Source organism: Schistocerca americana, chromosome X, assembly GCF_021461395.2.
Source record: "Schistocerca americana isolate TAMUIC-IGC-003095 chromosome X, iqSchAmer2.1, whole genome shotgun sequence".
Lineage (NCBI taxonomy): Eukaryota > Metazoa > Arthropoda > Insecta > Orthoptera > Acrididae > Schistocerca > Schistocerca americana.
Window position 1 is genome coordinate 966867555 of NC_060130.1, and position 25623 is coordinate 966893177.

Below are 25623 nucleotides of genomic sequence, written 5' to 3' on the forward strand. Positions count from 1 at the left end.
CACGTCGACCTGGGACCGGACCGCAGCGACGCACGGATGCACGCCAAGACCGTAGGATCCTACGCAGTGCCGTAGGGGACCGCACCGCCACTTCCCAGCAAATTAGGGACACTGTTGCTCCTGGGGTATCGGCGAGGACCATTCGCAACCGTCTCCATGAAGCTGGGCTACGGTCCCGCACACCGTTAGGCCGTCTTCCGCTCACGCCCCAACATCGTGCAGCCCGCCTCCAGTGGTGTCGCGACAGGTGTGAATGGAGGGACGAATGGAGACGTGTCGTCTTCAGCGATGAGAGTCGCTTCTGCCTTGGTGCCAATGATGGTCGTATGCGTGTTTGGCGCCGTGCAGGTGAGCGCCACAATCAGGACTGCATACGACCGAGGCACACAGGGCCAACACCCGGCATCATGGTGTGGGGAGCGATCTCCTACACTGGCCGTACACCACTGGTGATCGTCGAGGGGACACTGAATAGTGCACGGTACATCCAAACCGTCATCGAACCCATCGTTCTACCATTCCTAGACCGGCAAGGGAACTTGCTGTTCCAACAGGACAATGCACGTCCGCATGTATCCCGTGCCACCCAACATGCTCTAGAAGGTGTAAGTCAACTACCCTGGCCAGCAAGATCTCCGGATCTGTCCCCCATTGAGCATGTTTGGGACTGGATGAAGCGTCGTCTCACGCGGTCTGCACGTCCAGCACGAACGCTGGTCCAACTGAGGCGCCAGGTGGAAATGGCATGGCAAGCCGTTCCACAGGACTACATCCAGCATATCTACGATCGTCTCCATGGGAGAATAGCAGCCTGCATTGCTGCGAAAGGTGGATATACACTGTACTAGTGCCGACATTGTGCATGCTCTGTTGCCTGTGTCTATGTGCCTGTGGTTCTGTCAGTGTGATCATGTGATGTATCTGACCCCAGGAATGTGTCAATAAAGTTTCCCCTTCCTGGGGCAATGAATTCACGGTGTTCTTATTTCAATTTCCAGGAGTGTATAAACTAACAGTCTCCTGCAGTCAGATTTGTTTCCAATAATATATAGAAAAATGACAAAATGATTACACGTAAAATATTGGGGACTGTAGTGGACTGCCACATGGAACCACAGAACTCAAAACGTATTTCGTCAGGATCCTATGCATCCATCATTAAGGAGACACATAACCACCTACCCATTGCCAAGCCAGTGCCTCAAAATCTCAAGCAGAAGCCTCTGCTAAAGTCTTGTAGTACCTGACTTAACTACCAGTAATGTTCATAGCTTAACATTATACACTGATACATATTTAAACAATATTGCAGCACGTAAAACTCGAAGTTAATTCAACAGCCATCTTTTGCTAATACTACCTGAAGGTATTTCTGCATAGCTAGTCACTAAGGTGAATCTTACTCAACATGTCCCCCAACCAAATTTAAAAAAGTGCTCTTCCTTCATATTGTAAAGAATATTGCATAGTCTCCAGTGCTCGTTTCCTGGAAATTTTCTGTTACTTCAAGAGAACACACAAGACATGGAGAACAAAAATTAAAAAAATTGAGTGGTTTGGGACCAGCCTTTGATATAACTACACAAGTGAAGGTGAAGGAAGGCAGTAATGAGGACTATGGTTGGGAAATGGCAGTTGGTAGGAAAGATAGCAGGTAGTGGACATAGTTTGACAGCCTTGTTTGCCTTTTAGCAACAGGTTCCACCTGCCACAGTTGAGAGGTTACGTTGTGGCCAGTTGGGTGGTTTAAAGGGGAAAAGGGGGGGGGGGGGGGGGGGAAGGGACCAAATTGCAATGTCATCGGTCCCTTGTCCCCGGTAAAATAATTGCACAAGGGAAAGAAGAAAAGAAAGGAGATGTAGAACAATAACAGGAGAAAGGTAGAACCAGATGAACGACAGGACAACTAACACTACTATGGACAAAACAGGAAAAGAAAACCACAGAGAGAAGCAAGAAACAGCTAGAAGGGGTAAAAACAAGAGAGTAGATGACCATGACTGGCTGACCACGAGGATAAAAAGGAAAAGCCAGCCACTCTGCAACATGTTAAAACATCCACCCTAAAAGCATTAGAATGGAGAACACAAAGGGAAAAAGGAAATGCGCTAAAACTTGTATAGAATGATAAAACCCACTGCCATGGATAAAACGTAAAACTAAATTAGCTGATGAGGCACTGTCAGCTAAAATTAATGGCAACGAGCCCGGTAACTGAACAGTCCGTCGCAGGGCAGCCAAAGGAGGGCAGCTCACCAATATATGGGCCACTGTCAGCTGGGCGCCGCACAGACACAGGTGGGTCATCACAGCACAGCAGGTAGCCGTGTGTCACCCAAGTGTGGCCAATGCGGGGCTGGCAGAGAACCACAGAGTCCCTGCGAGAGGCCCGCCCGCATGGAGGACTGCCACACATTCATAGTCTCCTTAATGGCAAGCAGTTTGTTGTGTGTGCTGAGGTAATGCCATTTCGTCTCCCAAAGCTGCAAAACCTTGCGGCGCAACATTGAACGCAGGTCAGTTGCAGAGAAGCTGATCTCCATAAGCAGTTTCCACATAGTCTGTTTGGCCAGCCTGTTGGCAAGTTCATTGTCTGGGATTCCGAGGTGACCTCGGGTCCAGTTGAACACCACTGAACAACTGGAACATTCCAGCAGGGCTCAGATGGACTGCTGGATGGTCGCTACCAAAGGATGATGAGGGTAGCACTGGTTGATAGCTTGTAGGCTGCTCAAGGAGTCAGTACACGGAAGAAACGACTCCCCAGGGCATGAATGGATGTGCTCAAGAGCACGAGATATAGCCACCAGCTCGGCAGAGAAAACACTGCAGCCATCGGGCAAGGAATGCTGTTCAATATGTCCTATATCGACATACACGAAGTCGGCGTGACCACCAGTCATCGAGCTGTTTGTGCAAACCACTTCGTGGCCTCTGTACATGTCAAGAATCAAGAGGAAGGGGCAGCGGAGAGCCACAAGGTTAACTGAGTCCTTAGGGCCATGTGAAAGGTCCAGATGAAGCTGCGGCTTACGTGTAACACGTGGAGGTGTACATGAATGGACCTCAGGTATAGGTGGTAAAGGCAAGGACTCCAGTTCGGAAAAAAGGGATCGGACACAAACTGCAATTGGAAGCCCTGATCTGAGTCGCCGATGCGGGAGATGAACTGCCATGGGTGGGAAAAGGAGGTGGTGATTCGGATGCTCAGGAGAACTATGAATGTGTGCAACATAACTGGCCAGCTGTTGTGCACACCTAACCTGCAATGGAGGGACTCCGGCATCCACAAGGACCCTGGTCACCGGACTTGTCCTAAAAGCTCTTGTTGCTAGGCGAATGCCACAGTCGTGCAATGGGTCGAGTAATCGCAATGCTGAGGGCACTGCCGAACCATAAACCAGACTCCCATAGTCCAGGTGGGATTCAGCAAGGGCTCTCTAGAGCTGCAGCAGAGTAGACCCAGTTGGTGTTGCCCAGGCAGCGAAGGGCATTGAGGTGCTGCCAGCACTTCCGCTTAAGCAGACGAAGGTGAGGAAGCCAAGTCAATACGGTGTCAAAAACCAGTCCTAAGAATCGGTACGTCTCCACTACAGTGAGTGGATCATCATTAGGGTACAGTTCTGGTTCTGGATGAGTGGCACAATGCTGACAGAAGTGCATAACACACGACTTTGTGGCCGAAAACTGGTAACCGGGGGCTAGAGCCCACGACTGTGCCTAGTGGATGGTTCACCGTAGGCGCTGCTCAGTAGCACCAGTACTGATGGAGCAGTACAAAATGCAGAAGTTGTCTGCATACAGAGAAGGTGAGACAGACAGCCCTGCAGCTGCTGCTAGACCATTAATGGCAACTAAAAATAGTGATACACTCAATACAGAGCCCTGCGGGAACCCATTCTTCTGGATATGGGGGGAACTATGGGAGGCACCAACTTGAACATGGAAAGTGTCGAGTGACAGGAAATTTTGGATAAAAATTGGGACCGGGCCTCGGAGATCCCACCTGTATTATGTGGCAAGGATATGATGTCGCCAGGTGGTGTCATACACTTTGCGTACATAAAAAAGAATGACAACCAACTGTTGGCGTCTGGAAAAATGCTGTTCGGATGGCAGACTCGAGGGACACAAGATTATCAGTGGTAGAGCGCCCCTGTCAGAAGCCGCCCTGACTTGGAGCCAGTAAGGCCACGTGACTGCAGGACCCAACCCAACCACTGACACACCATATGTTCCAGCAGCTTATAACGAACGGAGGTGAGGCTGATGGGCCGATAGCTATCCACGTGAAGTGGGTTTTAATGGGTTTCAGCACCAGAATGTGCTTTCCCGCCACTGTGATGGGAAGATGCCATCGCACCAGATCTGGTTGAAGATGACGAGGAGATAGCAGTTGTAGTCAGATGAGAGATGTTTAATCATCTGACTGTGGATTCAATCCGGCCTAGGAGCTGTGTCAGGGCAATGTGCAAGTGCACTAAGGAACTCCCACTCTGTAAATGGGGCGTTATAGGGTTTGACTGTGGCATGTAGTGAACGAGAGAACTTTCCTTTCCATCCGCTGTTTGAGGGTGCGAAAGGCTGGGGGGTAGTTCTCCGTCGCAGAGGCTGCAGCATACTGCTCAGCAAAGTGCTCGGCAATTGCGTTTGCATCAGTACATAGCACGCCATTGATGGTAACGCCAGGGACACCTGTTGGGGTCTGGTACCCAAAAAGACATCTGAACTTCGTCCAGACTTGGGAAGGTGATGTACGGCACCCAATGGTCAACACATACCTCTCCCAACACTCCTGTTTCCATCTTTTTATAAGCTGGCATACACAGGCATGGAGCTGCTTAAATGCTATCAGATGCTCTAGTGAAGGGTGCCGCTTATGTCACTATAGAGCTCGCCGACACTCTGTAACTGACTCAGCGACTTCCGGGGACCAGTTTCACAGGGGGGGGGGGCACCCTAATGAGTGAGGGATCGTGTTTTCTGCCGCAGAAACGATTGCAATAGTCACCTGCTCAACCATCACACCATGTTACCAGGTGTGGGAGAGTCAACAGTAACATCAGAGGTGAAAGTTTCCCAGTCCTCCTTGTTTAAAGCCCATCTGGGCAGGTGTCCGTGGGCCTGATGCCGAGGCAGTGACAAGAAGATGGGGAAGTGGTCACTGCCACACAGGTCGTCGTATGTGCTCTCCAGTGGACAGATGGGAGAAGTCCTGGGCTGCATATTGATAAATCAATGGCCGAGCAATTACGCTGAGCCACACTGAAATGTGTGGCAGCCCCACGATTTAAGAGGCAGAGGTCAAACTGAGACAGTAAAGTTCCGACATCTCTGCCTCTGCCAGTAAGCACGGTGTCACCCCACAAGGGGTTATGGGCATTAAAAGCTCCAAAATGAAGGAAAGATTTAGGGAGTTGGTCAATCAGTGCAGTTAATACACTCATGGATACTGCACCATCTGGAGGAACACATACACTGCAGGCAGTTATTTTCTGTGTTGTCCTTATTCTGACAGCCACAGCTTCAAGAGGAGTTTGTAGAGGGCACAGGTTCACCACAGACTGAGTTCAGGACATAAACGTAAACTCCACCTGACACTTTATTATAGTCCATACAATTCCTGTACTATCCCTTATAGCCGCGGAGGGCAGGGGTCCGCATTGCTCGGAACCAGGTTTCCTGGAGGGAATGCAGAAAGCAGGTGTAAAGATTAACAGTTGCCGTAGCTCAGACAGGCGGTTGAAAAAACCACCCCAATTCCACTGGAGGATGACATCACCATGAGACTGAGAAGGCGTGGAATATTCAATGAGGCAGTTTACGCCTCAGGGTCACTCTCCACCTCATCCGCAGATGTAGAGCTTGTAGGTAGCAGTGTTATGAGTGCTACCGCAATTCCCCTGGTCTTGAGGACCTTCTTTTTTGATTTCTCTCACTGCTCCATAGGTTTCCCTGACTGGGAGGACTTCACTGATTCAGTCTCCGGGACTGAGAATGAGCGTGAAGCCCTACAACCAACTGCGTCTGGGCTCTTCAGCCACTGGTCGGAGTCTTCTTTCCCACTAGCAGAAACCTGAGAAGAGAGTGACCCAAGGGACCCCTTCCTAGCGAGAGGAGCCAAATAACACTTACGCTCCTCCGGGTCAGAAGTGGGGACTGATATCCCTGATGGTTGTGAGGATGTTGCTCCTGAATTAGGTGGTGCGGGAGCAACGGCGAGGGAAGTGCCCCCCACCATCAAAGGGGCAGGTGTGGTTTTCCGGTTCTGAGAGGCGACAGGAATTAGAGGAACTGATATGGCGACAACTGTTATAGCGGCGGCGTAAGAGGAGGTCTTTGCCACAGGATGTAGGTGCTCAAATTTCCTCGTAGCCTCAATGTAGGTCATTCGGTCCAGGGTCTTATATTCCATGATTTTCCTCTCTTTCTGTAAAATCCTGCAGCCTGGTGAGCAAGGTGAATGATCCCAGAATGACATTTCCACTCTGCAGCGGAGTGTGCGCTGATTTGAAACTTCCTGCCAGACTAAAACTGTGTGCTGGACTGAGACTCGAACTCAGGACCTTTGCCTCTTGCGGGCAAGTGCTCTACCATCTGAGCTATCCAAGCACGACTCACGCACCGTCCTCAAAGCTTTACTTCTGCCAGTACCTCGTCTCCTACCTTCCAATCTTTAATCTGCCAGGAAGTTTCAAGGTGAATGATGCTCCCCCATGAACCATGGACCTTGCCGTTGGTGGGGAGGCTTGAGTGCCTCAGCGATACAGATGGCCGTACCGTAGGTGCAACCACAACGGAGGGGTATCTGTTGAGAGGCCAGACAAACGTGTGGTTCCTGAAGAGGGGCAGCAGCTTTTTCAGTAGTTGCAGGGGCAACAGTCTGGACAATTGACTGATCTGGCCTTGTAACATTGACCAAAACGGCCTTGCTGTGCTAGTACTGCGAACGGCTGAAAGCAAGGGGAAACTACAGCCGTAATTTTTCCCAAGGGCATGCAGCTTTACTGTATGGATAAATGATGATGGCATCCTCTTGGGTAAAATATTCCGGAGGTAAAATAGTCCCCCATTTGGATCTCCGGGCGGGGACTACTCAAGAGGACGTCGTTATCAGGAGAAAGAAAACTGGCATTCTGCAGATCGGAGTGTAGAATGTCAGATCCCTTAGTCGGGCAGGTAGGTTAGAAAACTTAAAAAGGGAAATGGATATGTTAAAGTTAGATATAGTAGGAATTAGTGAAGTTCGATGGCAGGAGGAACAAGACTTTTGGTCAGGTGAATACAGGGTTATAAATAGAAAATCAAATAGGGGTAATGCAGGAGTAGCTTTAATAATGAATAGGAAAATTAGAGTGCGGGTAAGCTACGACAAACAGCATAGTGAACGCATTATTGTGGCCAAGATATACACGAAGCCCACACCTACTACAATAGTACAAGTTTATATGCCAACTAGCTCTGCAAATGATGAAGAAATTGATGAAATGTATGATGAGATAAAAGAAATTATTCAGGTAGTGAAGGGAGACAAAAATTTAATAGTCATGGGTGACTGGAATGCGAGAGTAGGAAAAGGGAGAGAAGGAAACATAGTAGGTGAATATGGATTGGGGGAAAGAAATGAAAGAGGAAGCTGTCTGGTAGAATTTTGCACAGAGCATAACTTAATCATAGCTAACACTTGGTTCAAGAATCATAAAGAAGGTTGTACACATGGAAGAACCCTGGAGATACTAAAAGGTTTCAGATAGATTATATAATGGTAAGACAGATTTAGGAACCAGGTATTAAATTGTAAGACATTTCCAGGGGCAGATGTGGACTCTGACCACAATCTATTGGTTATGAACTGTAGATTAAAACTGAGGAAACTGCAAAAAGCCGAGAATTTAAGGAGATGGGACCTGGATAAACTGAAAGAACCAGAGGTTGTACAGAGTTTCAGGGAGAGCATAAGGGAGCAATTGACAGGAATGGGGGAAAGAAATACGGTAGAAGAAGAATGGGTAGCTCTGAGGGATGAAGTAGTGAAGGCAGCAGAGGATCAAGTAGGTAAAAAGACGAGGGCTAATAGAAATCCTTGGGTAACAGAAGAAATACTGAATTTAATTGATGAAAGGAGAAAATATAAAAATGCAGTAAATGAAGCAGTCAAAAAGGAATACAAACGTCTCAAAAATGAGAGCGACAGGAAGTGCAAACTGGCTAAGCAGGGATGGCTAGAGGACAAATGTAAGGATGTAGAGACTTATCTCACTAGGTGTAAGATAGATACTGCCTACAGGAAAATTAAAGAGACCTTTGGAGAAAAGAGAGCCACTTGTATGAATATCAAGAGCTCAGTCGGAAACCCAGTTCTAAGCAAAGAAGGGAAAGCAGACAGGTGGAAGGAGTATATAGAGGGTCTATACAAGGGCGACGTACTTGAGGACAATATTCTGGAAATGGAAGAGAATGTAGATGAAGATGAAATGGGAGATACAATACTGCGTGAAGAGTTTGACAGAGCACTGAAAGACCTGAGTCGAAACAAGGCCACGGGAGTCGACAACATTCCATTAGAACTACTGACGGCCTTGGGAGAGCCGGTCCTGACAAAACTCTACCATCTGGTGAGCAAGATGTACGAGACAGGCGAAATACCCTCAGACTTCAAGAAGAATATAATAATTCCAATCCCAAATAAAGCAGGTGTTGACAGATGTGAAAATTACCGAACAATCAGTTTAATAAGCCACAACTGCAAAATACTAATGTGAATTCTTTACAGACGAATGGAAAAACTAGTAGAAGCCAACCTTGGGGAAGATCAGTTTGGATTCCGTAGAAATATTGGAACACGTGAGGTAATACTGACCTAATGACTTATCTTAGAAGAAAGATTAAGGAAAGGCAAACCTACATTTCTAGCATTTGTAGACTTAGAGAAATGCTTTTGACAATGTTGACTGGAATACTCTCTTTCAAATTCTACAGGTGGCAGGGGTAAAATACAGGGAGCGAAAGGCTATTTACAGTTTGTACAGAAAGCAGATGGCAGTTATAAGAGTCGAGGGACATGAAAGGGAAGCAGCGGTTGGGAAGGGAGTGAGACAGGGTTGCAGCCTATCCCTGATGTTATTCAATCTGTATATTGAGCAAGCAGTACAGGAAACAAAAGAAAAATTCGGAGTAGGTATTAAAATCAATGAAGAAGAAATAAAAACTTTGAGGTTTGCTGATGACATTGTAATTCTGTCAGAGACAGCAAAGGACTTTGAAGAGCAGTTGAATGGAATGGACAGTGTCTTGAAAGGAGGATATAAGATGAACATCAACAAAAGCAAAACGAGGATAATGGAATGCAGTTGAATTAAGTCAGGCGGTGCTGAGGGAATTAGATTAGGAAATGAGACACTTAAAGTAGTAAAGGAGTTTTGCTATTTGGGGAGCAAAATAACTGATGATGGTCGAAGTAGAGAGGATGTAAAATGTAGACTGGCAATGGCAAGGAAAGCGTTTCTGAAGAAGAGAAATTTGTTAACATCAAGTATAGATTTAAGTGTCAGGAAGTCGTTTCTGAAAGTATTTGTATGGAGTGTAGCCATGTATGGAAGTGAAACATGGACGATAAATAGTTTAGACAAGAAGAGAATACAAGCTTTTGAAATGTGGTGCTACAGAAGAATGTTGAAGATTAGATGGGTAGATCACATAACTAATGAGGAGGTATTGAATAGAATTCGGGAGAAGAGGAGTTTGTGGCACAACTTGACAAGAAGAAGGGACCGGTTGGTAGGACATGTTCTGAGGCATCAAGGGATCACAAATTTAGCATTGGAGGGCAGTGTGGAGGGTAAAAATCATAGAGGCAGACCAAGAGATGAATACACTAAGCAGATTCAGAGGACGGGGGTTGCATTAAGTACTGGGAGATGAAGAAGCTTGTGCAGGATAGAGTAGCATGGAGAGTTGCATCAAACCAGTCTCAGGACTGAAGACCACAACAACGATGCTCTCTGCAGTTGACACATGTGGGAGGCGGGGCACATGGAGTATTGGGATGTGATGGATGTCCACAATCTCGACATGTGACGCTGGAAGTACAGCGGGAAGACATATGGCTGTACTTTCAGCACTTAGAGCATCGTATCGGGTGAAGGATATGTGGCTTGACGTCACAGGAGTAGACCATCACCTTGACCTTCTCGGGCAATGTGTCAACCTTGAAGGCCTAGATAAAGGCACCAGTGGCAATCTGATTATGCCTTGGAACCTGATGGATGCGTCAGAGGAAATGAACACCTCATCATTCTAAATTGGTGTGCAGCTCACCGTGAAACTGCAAAAGAAGGTCCCTGTGGAATGTAATACCCTGGACCATATTTAAGCTCTTATGGGGCATGATGGTAACAGAAACCTCCCTCAACTTGTCACAAGCGAGTAATGCACATGACTGGGCAGAGGGTGCTGTTTTTATCAAGAACGACCCAGAGCACATTTTGGACAAGCCCTCCACCTCCCCAAACTTGTCCTCCAAATGCTCCACAAAAAACTGAGGCTTCATGGACATGAAAGATTCCCCATCAACTCTCGTATATACGAGGTACCGGGGCGAATGAACTTCACTGCCACCCTTAGGCTGGCATTCCTCTCATGGTGGGGCCAAGGAGGGGAACAATTTGGGGTCATATTTCTTAACACTGAAGTTATACTTTGCCCGCTTAGTGACTAGTGGCGGTGGACCACCACCAAGAGATGACCTCCTATGCTTCATGGTGTGTCATGCGCCCTGATGCCACCCACTCCGATCAGGGGCCCTCCCCAAAGGTGCCACCCAGCCTCAGCAAGGGCCACCTGGCAGGATGGCCATTGCCGGGAGTCCCGATGCCCCAGGTAGAGCGGCATCTACTCTGTGGCATACTTCGGGAGTTAACGGTGCAGTCATCAGCAGAGCGATCCCTGTGTTGTCAGGGGGCTACAACCAACAGGGTACATGGTGGCCCCACCACAACTGACTGGCTACTGCACTGGATATGAGGCGCTAAGAAGTCCATGGTTATCATTGGTGCAGAAAGCAACACTGCATATTGCATGGTGGGAAATGCACCCAGGAAGGTGTCCTTGCCCAGGAGATGGAGAATGAGCAAGACTGCAATGCAACAACGAGAAAGTGGGCTAAAGATCTCAATGCACCACTAACACGATGCACCATGTAAGACGCCTTCCCCAATTGGCTCGCTCTTCAGGAAAATTTACAAAGATGGAGGTCAAATCTGACAGGGGACCATCATATAAAGGCCGAAATGTGTAAGACTCCTTTTAGTCACCTCTTACGACAGGCAGGAATACCTCGGGCCTATTCTAACCCGCAGACCCGCAAGGGGTTGAGGGGTTAGGATACTCAGGGTGGTATAGGAGTAGGTAATGTGCAGCAGAGTCTGCCCATGAATAAGAAGGATAGGGGCAGGAGTCAAGAAACATCTAGGATACAGACAGAGTCTACAACGCATATGGTGATCTGAGCAAGAGTTTCCCTAGCTTGGATAGGGACAGAGTCTACATGCATACGTTGGTCTGAGCAAGAGTTTCCCTAACAGATGGCACCAATGTGAGCATGCCTGAGCTGTTCCAGTGGCGTGAAAGTGCCTTGCCTTAACAATGCTGTATGGCGAGTCAATGTGGAGCTGGAGATGGCATTGATTACTGACCAGACACACAATGCACTGGTACTGGTCGGAACTACTGGAAGATGGAACTGCACTAGGCAAGGTCAGCACATCAACAGGACTGGGAAAGGGAGGCAGGCACAGTTAGTGAGACTATAGCCATGTGGGTGTTGGGCCAAACACAGTCAAATACTTCATGTCATGGGTAGGAGGACTACACATTTTTTTGGATAAATCATGACAATAGGCTCTCCTACTTTAAAAGTATCTCAACTAGTTACGAGATTTCTTCCATGTGTTCACAGAAGGTAGAACTTACTACACCAGAGTGCACAAACACAACAGAAATTTGCTTGGAATTATCTATTCTTCATCATAATGTACAGTCTATTAAAAATAAAAGTACATCAAATTAAGTTGAATTACAGTCTTTGAACAGCATGGTAGTAAGCATTACAGAGCACTGGTGTAGACAGAATGAAATGCAGCAAATAGAGCTGTCATCATATGACTGTGCAAGAGAACTACCTTAAAAGGAAGGGGGATCATGTATTTATATGAGAGGTGACAATTTTAAAGCTAGAGGAAACTGCTCACAATTAGTGTAGATAAACATTGTGAACTGGCAGCCATTGAGACAACAAAGATTGCAATCAATAAGAAGATATTCATTCTGTGTGAGTGCTGATGACCAAGCGATAATGTGAACACCTTGTGCAACAAATTAGCCGAAGTCCAAGGAAGCGCCTCAGTCCCTACAAACTAACATCTTAATATGTGAAGACATGAATATTATTGATACATGTTTGGAGGGTGAGATTAATAATAAACTTCCTAAACATTTTGCACACTTTTGGTATGGCACAAACATTAAAACACTGCTATTAGGGTGTCAGAAAGTTTGGCATCAATCTTAGACTATGTATATACAGATTTCAACAGGGAATACCGTGAAATATTTACAAGAGATCTACATTTCTGATCATTACTATCAGAAAATAAAGCTAGTAAAAGGCTTGGTAAAAACCAGAAAATTGTAGGCCATCAAAAGTATCTTCTCTGAAGGTAAAATATGTGCTTTATTCTATAGCATTGCCAAAGCAAACCGCAGATGAAGTGTACATGGAAAACAATGCAGATGCTAAGTTCTCTTAATTATGCACACTGTTTAATGTTTGAGAAGACATTTCCGAAAGTAGCAGCATCTGCAAAAGCACCAGCAGTGAAGGATAATAGAAGGACAACTGCAGATATTATAAAGTCCTTCCTGACGCACAAAATTTTCAGTTTATTTTTTTTACAAAAACTGACTACACTAATCCACAGTTCTTGGATTACATTCACTGGTATAAAAAAATATACAGGAGGGTACCATTTGCTGAAAAAAAATCAAACTACTATATATAAAAAAAATAAGGCAGTGTGGGAAGTCATAAAACAACAAACTGAAAAAAAGTCAGAGAAAGTCGAACATACAAATCATAGAAAGCATTACAATAATTGAAAATTCTAAGGAATTGGCAAATTTTGTAAATTACTGTGTCACTTGTTTTATGAAGAAGTTGTAACGATATGTTTCTAAAAAGGCAAAAAGCATGAATAACAAGTTACGAAGCAAGCAAAATGACAATGTTTCCCCACGACAGAGATTGAAGTCAGGAAGACAATACCGAAATTTAACTATAAGAAATGAGGCACACATGGCTGCAGTTCCAGTCTCTGCTCTGTAGGAATGCCCTTTAAGAAACATAACAAAAGGAGTCCTTTCGTACAGATATTTTTTGAGAGTACCTACGGCACACACAAGCTGCACCATTACTAAAGAAAGGTAATGCTGGGAGTACTGAAAACTACAGGCAAGTTTCACCACTGTCTATACATTCTCAAAAATAGTTCAGTCAATGGTGAAAGACAGACTAACGAGTTACATGAATATCTACCACCTTTTTCATGAAGCACTATTTGGTTTCTGAAGTGTGAGAAGTATGATATAAATTGACATTGGTGACTATAAAATACTACTGAACAAGCCAGAAGCATCCAATGTAATGGGAATAGCAAGTAAGTGGTTTCAGTCTTATTTGCGAAAAACAGTGCAAAAGTTAGAAATAGCTCACACATCTGTCAAAGATAAATTTTACATAAAACAACTGTCTTTCAAGAAGCATATAACATCAGGTGTTCATCAGGGTAGCATATTGGGTCCAATATGGTTCTAAAAGCAAATGAAACTCTCAATGATGAGACTGGGCAACATGCAATAAATTAACACTGAAAATAAAGATAAACAGTATGTACTTCATCATAAAGAGAGAAAACAACTAAGTCACATTAAGCACAGATTGTGGAAAAAAATACAAAGTTTTTAGTTATGAATATTGACAAGCAATCAACAAAGAATGAACACAAAAAGACGCTGTCAAAAAAGTTATCAGCAAGTTTTATTCTTAGGGCTCTGCCATTAGTTTGTAACAGTCAATTTTTCAAGGCAACATACTATTCATACATATACTCAGTTCTTAGCTATGGTATTCTTTTCTGAGGAGCAAAGGCACAAAACATGAGTACAACTGTTCAAGTGCAGAAAAGGGCCATAAGAATAACAACTAGAAGTAATAATCAACACTCACTATAAAGAACTATTTTAAAAACTTAGTATTATTGCTGCAGCAAGTGAGTACACCTACCAATCTAATGTGCATATCAGGGAAAACATTAGTACGTATTTCACCAATAGTGCTGCGCATAATCATGGGACACGAGACAGTTTGGACTTATATGTACCAACAAAAAAAACTTAAAACAGCATTTTATATCTGGAAATAAAATTTTATAATTCCACAAGGAGGTGAAAATTATTACCAAAATACATTTTCTTAAAAAGGCTACTAAAATGTCCATAAGAAATGCGGAATATATAATAAAATATTAGTTAGAAGACTCTAGAGTAGTAGCCAAAAATGAAAGGGGATAACCATACCACCATGTCAAATTCCAATGCTTTCAAAAAGAAAATCACATGCCAAGATCTACACTAACAAGCCAAAACATTATGACCACCTTCTTAATAGCTTACTTGTCCATTTTTGGAATGATATATATCACTGCGTATCAGGGATCTGGCAGTTTTTTGTGGAGGTTCCATAGGATTTACATCAGGCGAATTTGGTCACTGAACATCGATATGAGTTTACTACAATGCTCATCAAACCACTGCAGCACAGTTCTGGATCTGAGATACAGACAATTATACTGATGAAAAATGACACGTCCGTCACTGAAGACATCAAGCATGAAGGGCTGCAGACGGTTTGCAACTGTCAGTGTGACTTTGATTACTATGAGAGCTCTCACACAAGCACAAGAGAATGTCTCCCACAGCATAAACTGCCCCACCAGCTCGTGCCTGTGGCGTGCTGCAGATTTTGAGTCACTGTTCACCTCAATGACGGCATTTGTGGAGACAATCATCGATCTAGTGTAGCAAAAATATGATTCACCCAAATAGCTGACATGTTTCCCCTTGGTTGGCATTTCCAATCCTGATGGTCCCATGCCCACTGCTATCTTAACTGATGATGTCATTGGGTACACATGTGAACATGTAGGTGGTGGTCTACTGTGAAGCTTCATGTTCAACAATGTACGATGAATAGTGTGCTCCAAAGCATTTGCGCATGCACCACCATTGTGCTCTTTTTGGCATAAAAGCAACAGATCACTATCTATCCTACTTTACAGATCAGATAAGCCTCCAAACCCCATGTTCTGTGGAGAGTCATGATGGACATCCAACCATGTAACGCCTAGTAGTAATTTCACTATCCTACCTCTTTCTGTAGATGTTCACAACAGTAGCATGCGAACATTCGACCAGCTTCACTGTTCTCAAGATATTTGTTCACAAGCTCTGCGTAATAATAATCTGTCCTTTGTCAAAGTCACTTACCTCAATGGATTTCCCCATTAGCAGCCATATCTTCACTAGGGTGATCTCCCATCTGCGTCTGCTCTGCTTACATGTTTTTGTTACCGTGACATGTGCTCGCAATGCCATTAGGCAGCATCCAACATTGCAGTGGGCACAGGTAATAATGTTGTGGCATATCAGTGTATAGTGCATGATAATAATGTCTTGTCATTCTCCCGAGTTTGACATCTCACTACTCATGGGAGGGGTGGAGAATCCTGACCCAGTTTCTTTCCAGTGGAGCGAAATGAGGGCAGGACGACATTCGTGGGGAACAGTGGGTTGTTTATTGTCAGCTTCAGAGGTCTACTCGACATGAATGATGAAACTGTGATTCTATATCCCGTTACTACATTAGAGGTTGTTGATGTTATGTTGTTGTGGTCTTCAGTCCTGAGACTGATTTGATGCAGCTCTCCATGCTACTCTATCCTGTCCAAGCTTCTTCATCTCCCAGTACCTACTGCAACCTACATCCTTCTGAATCTGCTTAGTGTATTCATCTCTTGGTCTCCCTCTACGATTTTTACCCTCCACGGTGCCCTCCAATGCTAAATTTGTGATCCCTCGATGCCTCAAAACATGTCCTACCAACCAATCCCTTCTTCTAGTCAAGTTGTGGCACAAACTTCTCTTCTCCCCAATCCTATTCAATACCTCCTCATTAGTTATGTGATCTACCCACCTTATCTTCAGCATTCTTCTGTAGCACCACATTTCGAAAGCTTCTATTCTCTTCTTGTCCAAACTAGTTATCGTCCATGTTTCACTTCCATACATGGCTACACTCCATACAAATACTTTCAGAAACGACTTCCTGACACTTAAATCTATACTCGATGTTAACAAATTTCTCTTCTTCAGAAACGCTTTCCTTGCCATTGCCAGTCTACATTTTATATCCTCTCTACTTCGACCATCATCGGTTATTTTACTCCCTAAATAGCAAAACTCCTTTACTACTTTAAGTGTCTCATTTCCTAATCTAATTCCCTCAGCATCACCCGACTTAATTTGACTACATTCCATTATCCTCGTTTTGCTTTTGTTGATGTTCATCTTATATCCTCCTTTCAAGACACTGTCCATTCCATTCAACTGCTCTTCCAAGTCCTTTGCTGTCTCTGACAGAATTACAATGTCATCGGCGAACCTCAAAGTTTTTACTTCTTCTCCATGAATTTTAATACCTACTCCGAATTTTTCTTTTGTTTCCTTTACTGCTTGCTCATACATTAGAGGTATGAAATGCTATAAATATGTTAAAAATTATAATTTCATGATGGTATTCCAGGCAAAGTAATAGAGCACAGTGCAAGATACACAGATTTCCAACTTGCTGACATCATTACTATACCATTAGCACAGAAGTCTTCCCAGCCAAACTAAAACATAGATCATCAAGCCAGTATACAAATAAGATGATCAGTCTGGTGTTGTCAATTACCGACCTACATCACTGTTATCTGTATTTTCAAAAGAAATTGAAAGAGTAGGCCTAATGCATGAAAGACTCATTTCCTTAATAAAAATCGAATATTAGTTAATGGAAACAACAGTTTTAGGAAAAAGAGATCTACTGAAACAGCAATCTATAACTTTAAAACTGATCATAGCTTCCATAGACAAAAACGGATTAAACTGTGGCCTGTTTTTGGGTCTATCCAAGGTGGTCGATGTCACTGACTATAATTTATTACTCGGGAAACTACACTATGTGATCAAAAGTATCCAGACACCTGGCTGAAAATGAAGCACAAGTTAGTGGCACCCTCCATCAGTAATTCAATATGGTGTTGGCCCACCCTTAGCCTTGATGACAGCTCCCACCCTCACAGGCAAACGTTCAATCAGGTGCTGGAAGGTTTCTTGGGGAATGGCAGCCCATTCTTCGTGGAGTGCTGCACTGAGGAGAGGGATCAATGTCCATTGGTGAGGCCTAGCAGAAGTCGGCGTTCCGAAACATCGCAACAGTGTTCTATGGGATTCAGGTCAGGCCTCTGTGCAGGCCAGTCCATTACTGGGATGTTATTGTCGTGTAACCACTCCGCCACAGGCCGTGCATTGTGAACAGGTGCTCAATCATGTTGAAAGATGCAATTGCCATCCCCGAATTGCTCTTCAATAGTGGGAAGCAAGAAGGTGCTTAAAATATCAATGTAGGCCTGTGGTGGGGTAGTGCCACGCAAAACAGCAACAGGTGCAAGCCTCTTCCATGAAAAACACGACGACACCACAGCACCACTGCCTCTGAAAGTTACTGTTTGCATTACACATGCTGGCATATGACGTTCACCAAGCATTCACCACACCCACACCCTGCCATCAGATCACCACATTGTGAACGGTGATTTGTCACTCCACACAACGTTTTTCCACTGTTCAATCGCCTAATGTTTATGCTCCTTGCACCAAGCAAGGCGTTGTTTGGCTTATGAGCAGCCGCTCGAATACAAAAAATCCAAGTTTTCTCACCTCCTGCCTAACTGTCATAGTACTTGCAATGGATCCTGGTGCAGTATGGACTTCCTATGTGATGGTCTGGACAGATGTCTGCCTTTACACTTTTGTGGTGTACGTGTCGCTTCACGAAACAGTGGACCAAGGGATGTGTAGGAGTGTGGAAATCTCACGTACAGACATATGACAAGTGACACCCAATCATCTGACCATGTTCAAAGTCTGCGAGTTCCACGGACCACCCCATTCTGCTCTCTCGCGATCTCTAATAACTACTGAGGTCGCTGATATGGCGTACCTGGCAGCGTAATGATACCTAAAATGAAAAACGTATGTTTTTGTGGGTGTCCGGATACTTTTGGTCACATAGTGTATAATGCTATGGGATTCGTGGAGGGGCATACAATTTGTTCAGATCCTATCTATGTAACGGGTATCAAACTGTAGAAGTACACCTGCGCAAAGTTTACTCATCAGCAGACCAAATAGTGAGGTATGGGGTGCCACAGATCTCAGTACTGGGACCATTGCTGTCCTTAATATTTATACATGATATGTCAAGCCATATATCAGCAGCAGATACAGTTTGTTGGTTGGTTTGGGGATTCAAGGGACCAGACTGCTACAGTCATTGGTCCCTTTTTCCAAATACTAAAAACACCCACAGAGAATAAAAACGATCAACAGACGAGGAGACAGATGACACAGAACAATAGAAACGTAGACAAACACCAGACAGGCCTAACTAAAATCACACAGAGTGTGACGGTGGTTGGCCGACCATAGAAACAAAAAAGGAAAAGCCAACCACCGAGAAACACATTAAAAAATCGGACTAAAATTGTACGCCATAGGCCAAAATCAACACAAAAACACACACACACTTACATTAAGCGATAAAATCCCCCTGCCCGAATAAAACGCAAAACTAAGTCCGCTATGGCAGAGTCGTCGGTTAAAAGCGCAGGGAGCGTATCAGGCAGTGCAAAAGTCTCCCTGAGCACAGTTAAAAGGGCGCACTCCAACAGAATATGGGCCACCGTCAAGGACGCCCGGCAACGACAAAGAGGTGGATCCGCACGACACAGTAAATAACTGTGCGTCAGTCGGGTGTGGCCAATGCGGAGCCAACAAAGGACGACTGAGTCCCTTCGGTTGGCTCGCATGGATGACCGCCACACACTCATCGTCTCCTTGATACGACGGAGTTTGCTTGGCACGGGCAGGTTGCGCCAATCAGTGTCCCATAAATCGAAAACCTTGCGGCATAATAGTGCCCGCAAATCAGTCGCCGGGAGGCCAATCTCCAGAGATGGTTTACTGGTGGCCTCTTTCGCCAGGCGGTCAACATGCTCATTGCCCGGGATACCGACATGACCGGGGGTCCACACAAAGACCACAGAGCGGCCGCAACGGGCAAGAGTATGCAGGGACTCATGGATAGCCATCACCAGACGAGAACAAGGGAAACACTGGTCGAGAGCTCGTAAACCGCTCAGGGAATCGCTACAGATCATGAAGGACTCGCCTGAGCAGGAGCGGATATACTCTAGGGCACAAAAGATGGCGACCACCTCAGTAGTGTAAACGCTGCAGCCATCCGGCAAGGAACGTTGTTCGGAATGGTCCCCTAGAGTGAGCGCATAACCGACACGACCAGCAACCAGCGAACCGCCAGTGTATACAACGCCAGAGCCCTGATACGTGGCCAGGATGGAATGAAAGCACCGGCGGAAGGCCTCTGGAGGGACTGAGTCCTTCGGGCCCTGTGCCAAGTCGAGCCAAGGCAAGGAACACACCATGGGGGTGTATGCAAAGTGGCCCAGAAAGGAGGTGGAACATTGAAAACCCTAAGCCCACAGAGAAGCTCATTAATGCGGACCGCGATCCTACAACCTGACCAGGGCCGACGTTCTGGCAGATGGACGACCGAGTGCGGGAACAAGAGACAATAGTTTGGATGCCCGGGCAAGCTGAAAACATGGGCAGCATAAGCGGCCAGCAAACGTTGGCACCGTAACTGCAGGGGAGGGACACCTGCCTCCACTAGTATGCTGTCCACAGGGCTGGTCCGGAAGGCACCAGTGGCAAGTCGTATTCCGCTGTGTAAGATTGGATACAGTACTGCTTGCTGATGACACTAGCATGTTTGTTAAAGCAATGAATGAAGCTGATCTACAGGAGTGTGTCACAGTAGCAGCAGAAAAAGCAAACATATGATTTAGGGGTAACAAAACAGTTTCAATAAACTTCAGACATACATCAAACAAACTAGGAACCAACTGAACAGTAGTGTTTGGGGAGTTTAAGATAGAGCAAACCACCAATACTAAACTTTATTGAGTGAGGCTAGATGAAAATGCAATGTGGGAGAAAAACTCAGAAAGATTAAACAAAACATTGAGTCAGTATTGTTATGTTCTTATACTGCTGAAAAATTCCTGTAGTAATGATACAGCACTAGTCCGTACTTTGCACTCATACACAGGATGTTAAGATATGGCATCATATTTTAGGGGAATACCAGTCAAATTCACACAAAAGCCATGTCTCAAAAATGGGCTCTTTATGAGCCTAAAATTATTTTTAGTGAATAACCAAAGGAAATTAAAACAGTATCAAAATTTCACATACTAAAGGGAAAAAAATAAAGACCCACGCAGATAAATGCTAATTAGCAAGAGTTTTTATAGTGTCAAGGAATACTTTAATCATCAGCATGCAAAACAGTGCAGCTTATTTTATTCATCAAAGTGACCTGAAGCGCTCATTTGAAGAAAAATAAATAAATATTCATTTATTACTCTAATTCTGTATATTATGACATGTGTATGGTTTCATGTTATGCATAAGAATATTTTATCAACTAAGATTGAACTGCAAATCGTTCCATGTCCTATTGTCTAGGAAAGATCATATACAACAAATTCTACATCATTTTATATTTATGAGATACATGGATGCTAAATAAAAAAGAAAGGAACATCGTACAATGGGGCCCAAATGAGTAAGACAGTCCAGACATTAAGACACTGGCGTCATACTCAGAAGAATGGAGTTTGCTCTGTCCGGTCATTCTGACTTAGATTTTCCTTAACATTTTTTGCCAATTGTTGGGGCAGGTCCTTTGTCAAGTCCAAGGCTAACCACCTTTCATTCCCTCTTACAAGGATAATTACATATTCGGTATATTTTGAGCTATTTATTTTCATTGCATTTTGACGACAAATCTAGTATCATAGCAAGATGATACGTAGGGTAATGAACAATATACTTTCAGTTTCATTCAAAACAGAGGATAAAATCTACCCTGCTGATTACACAAAAAAGAATATGGATTCGCTTCACTGGATTACCTTACCGATTTACAAAACCGACACAAGACACTAGAAAGTTATTCTCTTATACGTAAACGCATGATTTTATTTCCTAAATGGCCAATACACTGACAATGTATGTCAATTGCAAAATTTAAGTCAACTGATATTTACAATATATGAACGCTGCAAAAAAGAAATGTTAGAATACTGCTGACAACTAAACAATTGTGCAGAAAATTGTAGTTATATTGTTGCATGAAACGATTAAATAATTTGCATTTATTGATCGCTGTTGCTACCATCGCTATTTGAACGATACCGCTACGGCCTTTTAATAGACTATAATTCCTATTTAACAAACTTATTCGGTATTTTTTTTCTGTATACAACGCTCTCCTCTCCCTACAAACTAAAATCGAATGAAATGTCATATACCTTTCGCGCCTTTGTTGTTGTCTCCCATAACGGCTCCCTTACGACTTTATCCGTAATAATACTTTCTGTATTAGTAAAATGAATGTCAAACTAGTGGATGTATCACAAACTGTTTCGTAAATTCCCTCCTTGCAACCTCCATACAAAACAAAACTCCAATCAATACAATGTCACACTCGCTACTACTGTTACATAGTGATAGTCGGCATCGCTGCAGCAAAGCACATAAATATGCGCGAGGAAAAAAAGTTGTAATCAAAACTTTTACTGCCGAAGGAAATAAAAATTCCAAAATTGATTTCGAATTTCAGCAGTTGTTTTAAATGTTTTCACGAACACAATGATGCATGCTATAGAAAGTTTTTTTTTTTTTTAATTACGGTACTTGACGGTATGCGACGATTTTATTTATTTTTTTATTTTACGTCTTGAAATCTTTGAAGTACATATATTATACCCTAGATGTTGGACAAACTTTCATTAATTTAAACATTGTTACATCGAATATAATTTGCTAGGGTAATTTTTATGATGTCTGCACAAGCATACTTAACAACAGAAAAATTTTTACATGGGCATTATACATAATTTTGTTTGGTTCAGTGGGACACCTATTCCTGAAAGTTCCTCTAATATTTTGTTTGATGTTTTTCCCATTTGTTTACCATCGATTTTGGTATAGTAAGTATTGAAATGGTTAGCAACTAATTTTGGACCAGTGATCTCTTGGCCAGCCTGAAAGAGTTCAATATTTTTGTGTGTTGTCACTTTCCCAGTAAGTCTCTGTACTGTGTTCCATGTAGTTGTAGTTTTGTTTGATGACTCAGTTTGTCGTTCAATATTTTTGTGTGTTGTCACTTTCCCAGTAAGTCTCTGTACAGTGTTCGATGTAGTTGTAGTTTTCTTTGATGACTCAGTTTGTCGTTTTCTCCTAATTTTGCCTTCATTATGACATGACTCAGAATTAATTTGTATTTTTTGAAGTAATTAGCAAATTAAGTGCTGCTATCTGTTTTGATCGTGCAAAAAGTTCTCGTTTTCTATTACATGATACTTTGATCCGTGATGTGATCCATGTTTTGGATCTGCTGAAACCTTTAAAAATCATTTTCTTCTTTGGAAATGTCATTTCAAAACGATGCCTGAAAAATTCCAGGAAGTTATCTAGTTTTTTATCTATATTATAACTGTTATAGATTTTCTCCAATGAGTGACCACTTAGCATATGTTTGAAGTGTTCAGTATTTTGCTTAGTTTATTTCCTTTTGTAGATAAGAGTTCCATCTCTAGGTGAGACATTACCTCCACATACAGTCACTAACTGTGCTCCTAGGAATGTTAGACACTCTAACAGAAGACCAGTAAATTGTTGGGTGTCTCGACGCAATTAAAACATTGTCTAGTTTCTTGACTGATTTTTATTTGGTCTAATTTAATTACATTGTGTATAGAATGTGTATATATAACATAGGACAAGTCAGTTTAAACTGATGTCTTAAAATATTTAGCCTCCATATTACAATTTAAAAAAATGTAAGTATGATAACACTATGTCTGATATTTTTCAAATGGTCGCATGGATTACATATCGGTGCTATTTTCCCAACTATAAAAAAGTGTTTGAATTTGGAAAGGTAGAAAGTGAACACATTTCCTCACATTTGAATGAGCAACAAATTTTTAATAGCAGGTCATAATTTTAACGAGGATGACACATTTCATATGATTGAGTTTAAAAAAATGTATATATTATGATAAGTACTATTCTAATCATGGTTTATGGAACAATACATACAGATGACCTTGGAATGATTGAGGCAAATGAATTTATTACACAGTCTTCAAGTAATTCTATTTTGTGTTCTTCCATAGTCACAGTAGTGACCCACAGAAATCCCCTGTGACATTTGCAATTTGAGGGCTGTCTTTCCATCATAGGAATGTCAGAATGCTCTTCCAGAATATAATCTTCTTTGCTAGAACTCACACACGAATATCTTCTTCGTTCTCAGCTTCTCTCCAATCGTACCAGAATTCAAGTTTATCACTTCTGATCCTGGCATTGCTAAAATGTAATGAAATTACAAGTTAATTCCCATATTTATTGATTACAAAATAATGATTAGTCAATATAATAAACACATTCTAGCAAACAAAGTGGAAGAAGGTACAAAGACAAAAAACTGTATTTCAAAAATACTAACATAATTGGTCATGTGGATTACAAGAGCAGTTCCTGAGGCTCACTGCGCATGACCAGTGCCCACATAAAACTAAAAGGTCTGTCCAACATTCTGTCTTAAATTGCAAAGGGGCTTGAAGCATAGTCGCTGCGCAACTTTTTCTGCAAGTGTATTATATATTTAATACATGCGACAACTGCAGGGTTAATATTATTTTCATACACTCTTTCACACAGGTCATTTCAGTACATATTTGAAAGTAAACAGTATTTTCCACAGTATTCACATACACATTTTTCTACACAATAAAATACCTTTTGCACTAAATGGTCCTTAAGAAGTTTCTAGGACGTCTTTTCACTCTACTGATCTATCACTGTGTCCAATAGACTCTTAAGAAAACATTTTAACGGTTGTACACCTGTGTATCAAGGACCTTTTACTCTATCTCACATTTGGCCTTATTATTTTGTGTTGTATCAATAACATCTGCATATTTTTCTGATAATATATTGTCATTTATTAATGAAATAATTTTCTGTCTATGTACATATATGGAAATGTCAACATCGTTAGATATGCAAGGCAGTTCAGCATGAGTCAATTTTCGTTTTATTTAGAATGGTCCTAGTGACCTTTTTAACAGTACGAAAATTCATTTTGTATTATTGCTGTTGCAGTTTCCACAAACAGCAATTCTATGAAGAAAGCATGCCTCAAAAAAATCACACTACACTGTACACAGAAGTTGTTTGTTGGCCTAATATGAAAGGTGTTTCATAATAAATATTACAGTGCCCAATTTAGTGTAAATATTGTCTGCATTGAGGTGTAAGATATATAATTAAAATATTCTGTATGAACCACTGCAATGTCTTATTTGTTGAAATAAATGTGCATTTTTCAACTATTTCCACATATTTTTCTTCATTTACTAATGTCATGTCATGAGCATACAGTATTATTAGTACCTTTTCACTGACTTCAATATCGTTTGTAAAGCAGGTCTTTTTGTTCTGCCATTGCAGCTACAAAAGTGCCTGTTTTTTTTCACTAGACGCATTTTCCTTTATTGAGGTAAAGCATCAACAGTGATCTGTAATTAAGTTATTTGGATTTAGATTTGCTTTAAGATCGGAAAACAGTTCGTTAATAATATTTTAGTTTGTGCGTACGATGATTTTAGCTTGATTTCTCAATTACATCGGGAAATGCCGTCTGCTAGCACATCGTTAATGTTTTTCTTCTGTAGCTATAATTTGGCTTTTATTTATCAACTAAAATGAACTGTTTTATTCAATACTATTATCTAGTTTCAACTGTTCACTCACTTTCAGGTGCTCATTTTCATTTCTTTGTGTATACAGCAGTAACAGATTACGTGTTACGTCATAATGAAAAACCAACATGAGCTAATACTCCAAGAGAACTGGCATCCTGAAAATCACACCGAAAGGCTTAAGATCATGTACTCCATCGTGAATCTAGACATGTGTGTATGCACTTAAACCAAATTACACTTTATACTGTGGTTTACGAAATTCCAGTGTCCCTTTAGTATTCTCTGATGTCTTGTTTCTATGATACAGTGTTAAGACTGGTTA

At 42.7% G+C, this 25623-nt stretch overlaps 1 protein-coding gene across 1 annotated transcript in view; it reads right to left on the minus strand.

The window, feature by feature from the left end:
• The window catches only part of LOC124555342, an 856442-nt gene extending 834413 nt beyond the window's left edge, over positions 1–22029 (minus strand). Inside the window, exon 1 of the mRNA XM_047129223.1 lies at positions 21837–22029. Within this exon, the coding sequence (XP_046985179.1) occupies positions 21837–21864 (28 nt within the window). The 5' untranslated portion in view covers positions 21865–22029. The remainder of the gene's footprint in view (positions 1–21836) is intronic.
• Between the last annotated feature and the right edge of the window lie 3594 nt (positions 22030–25623).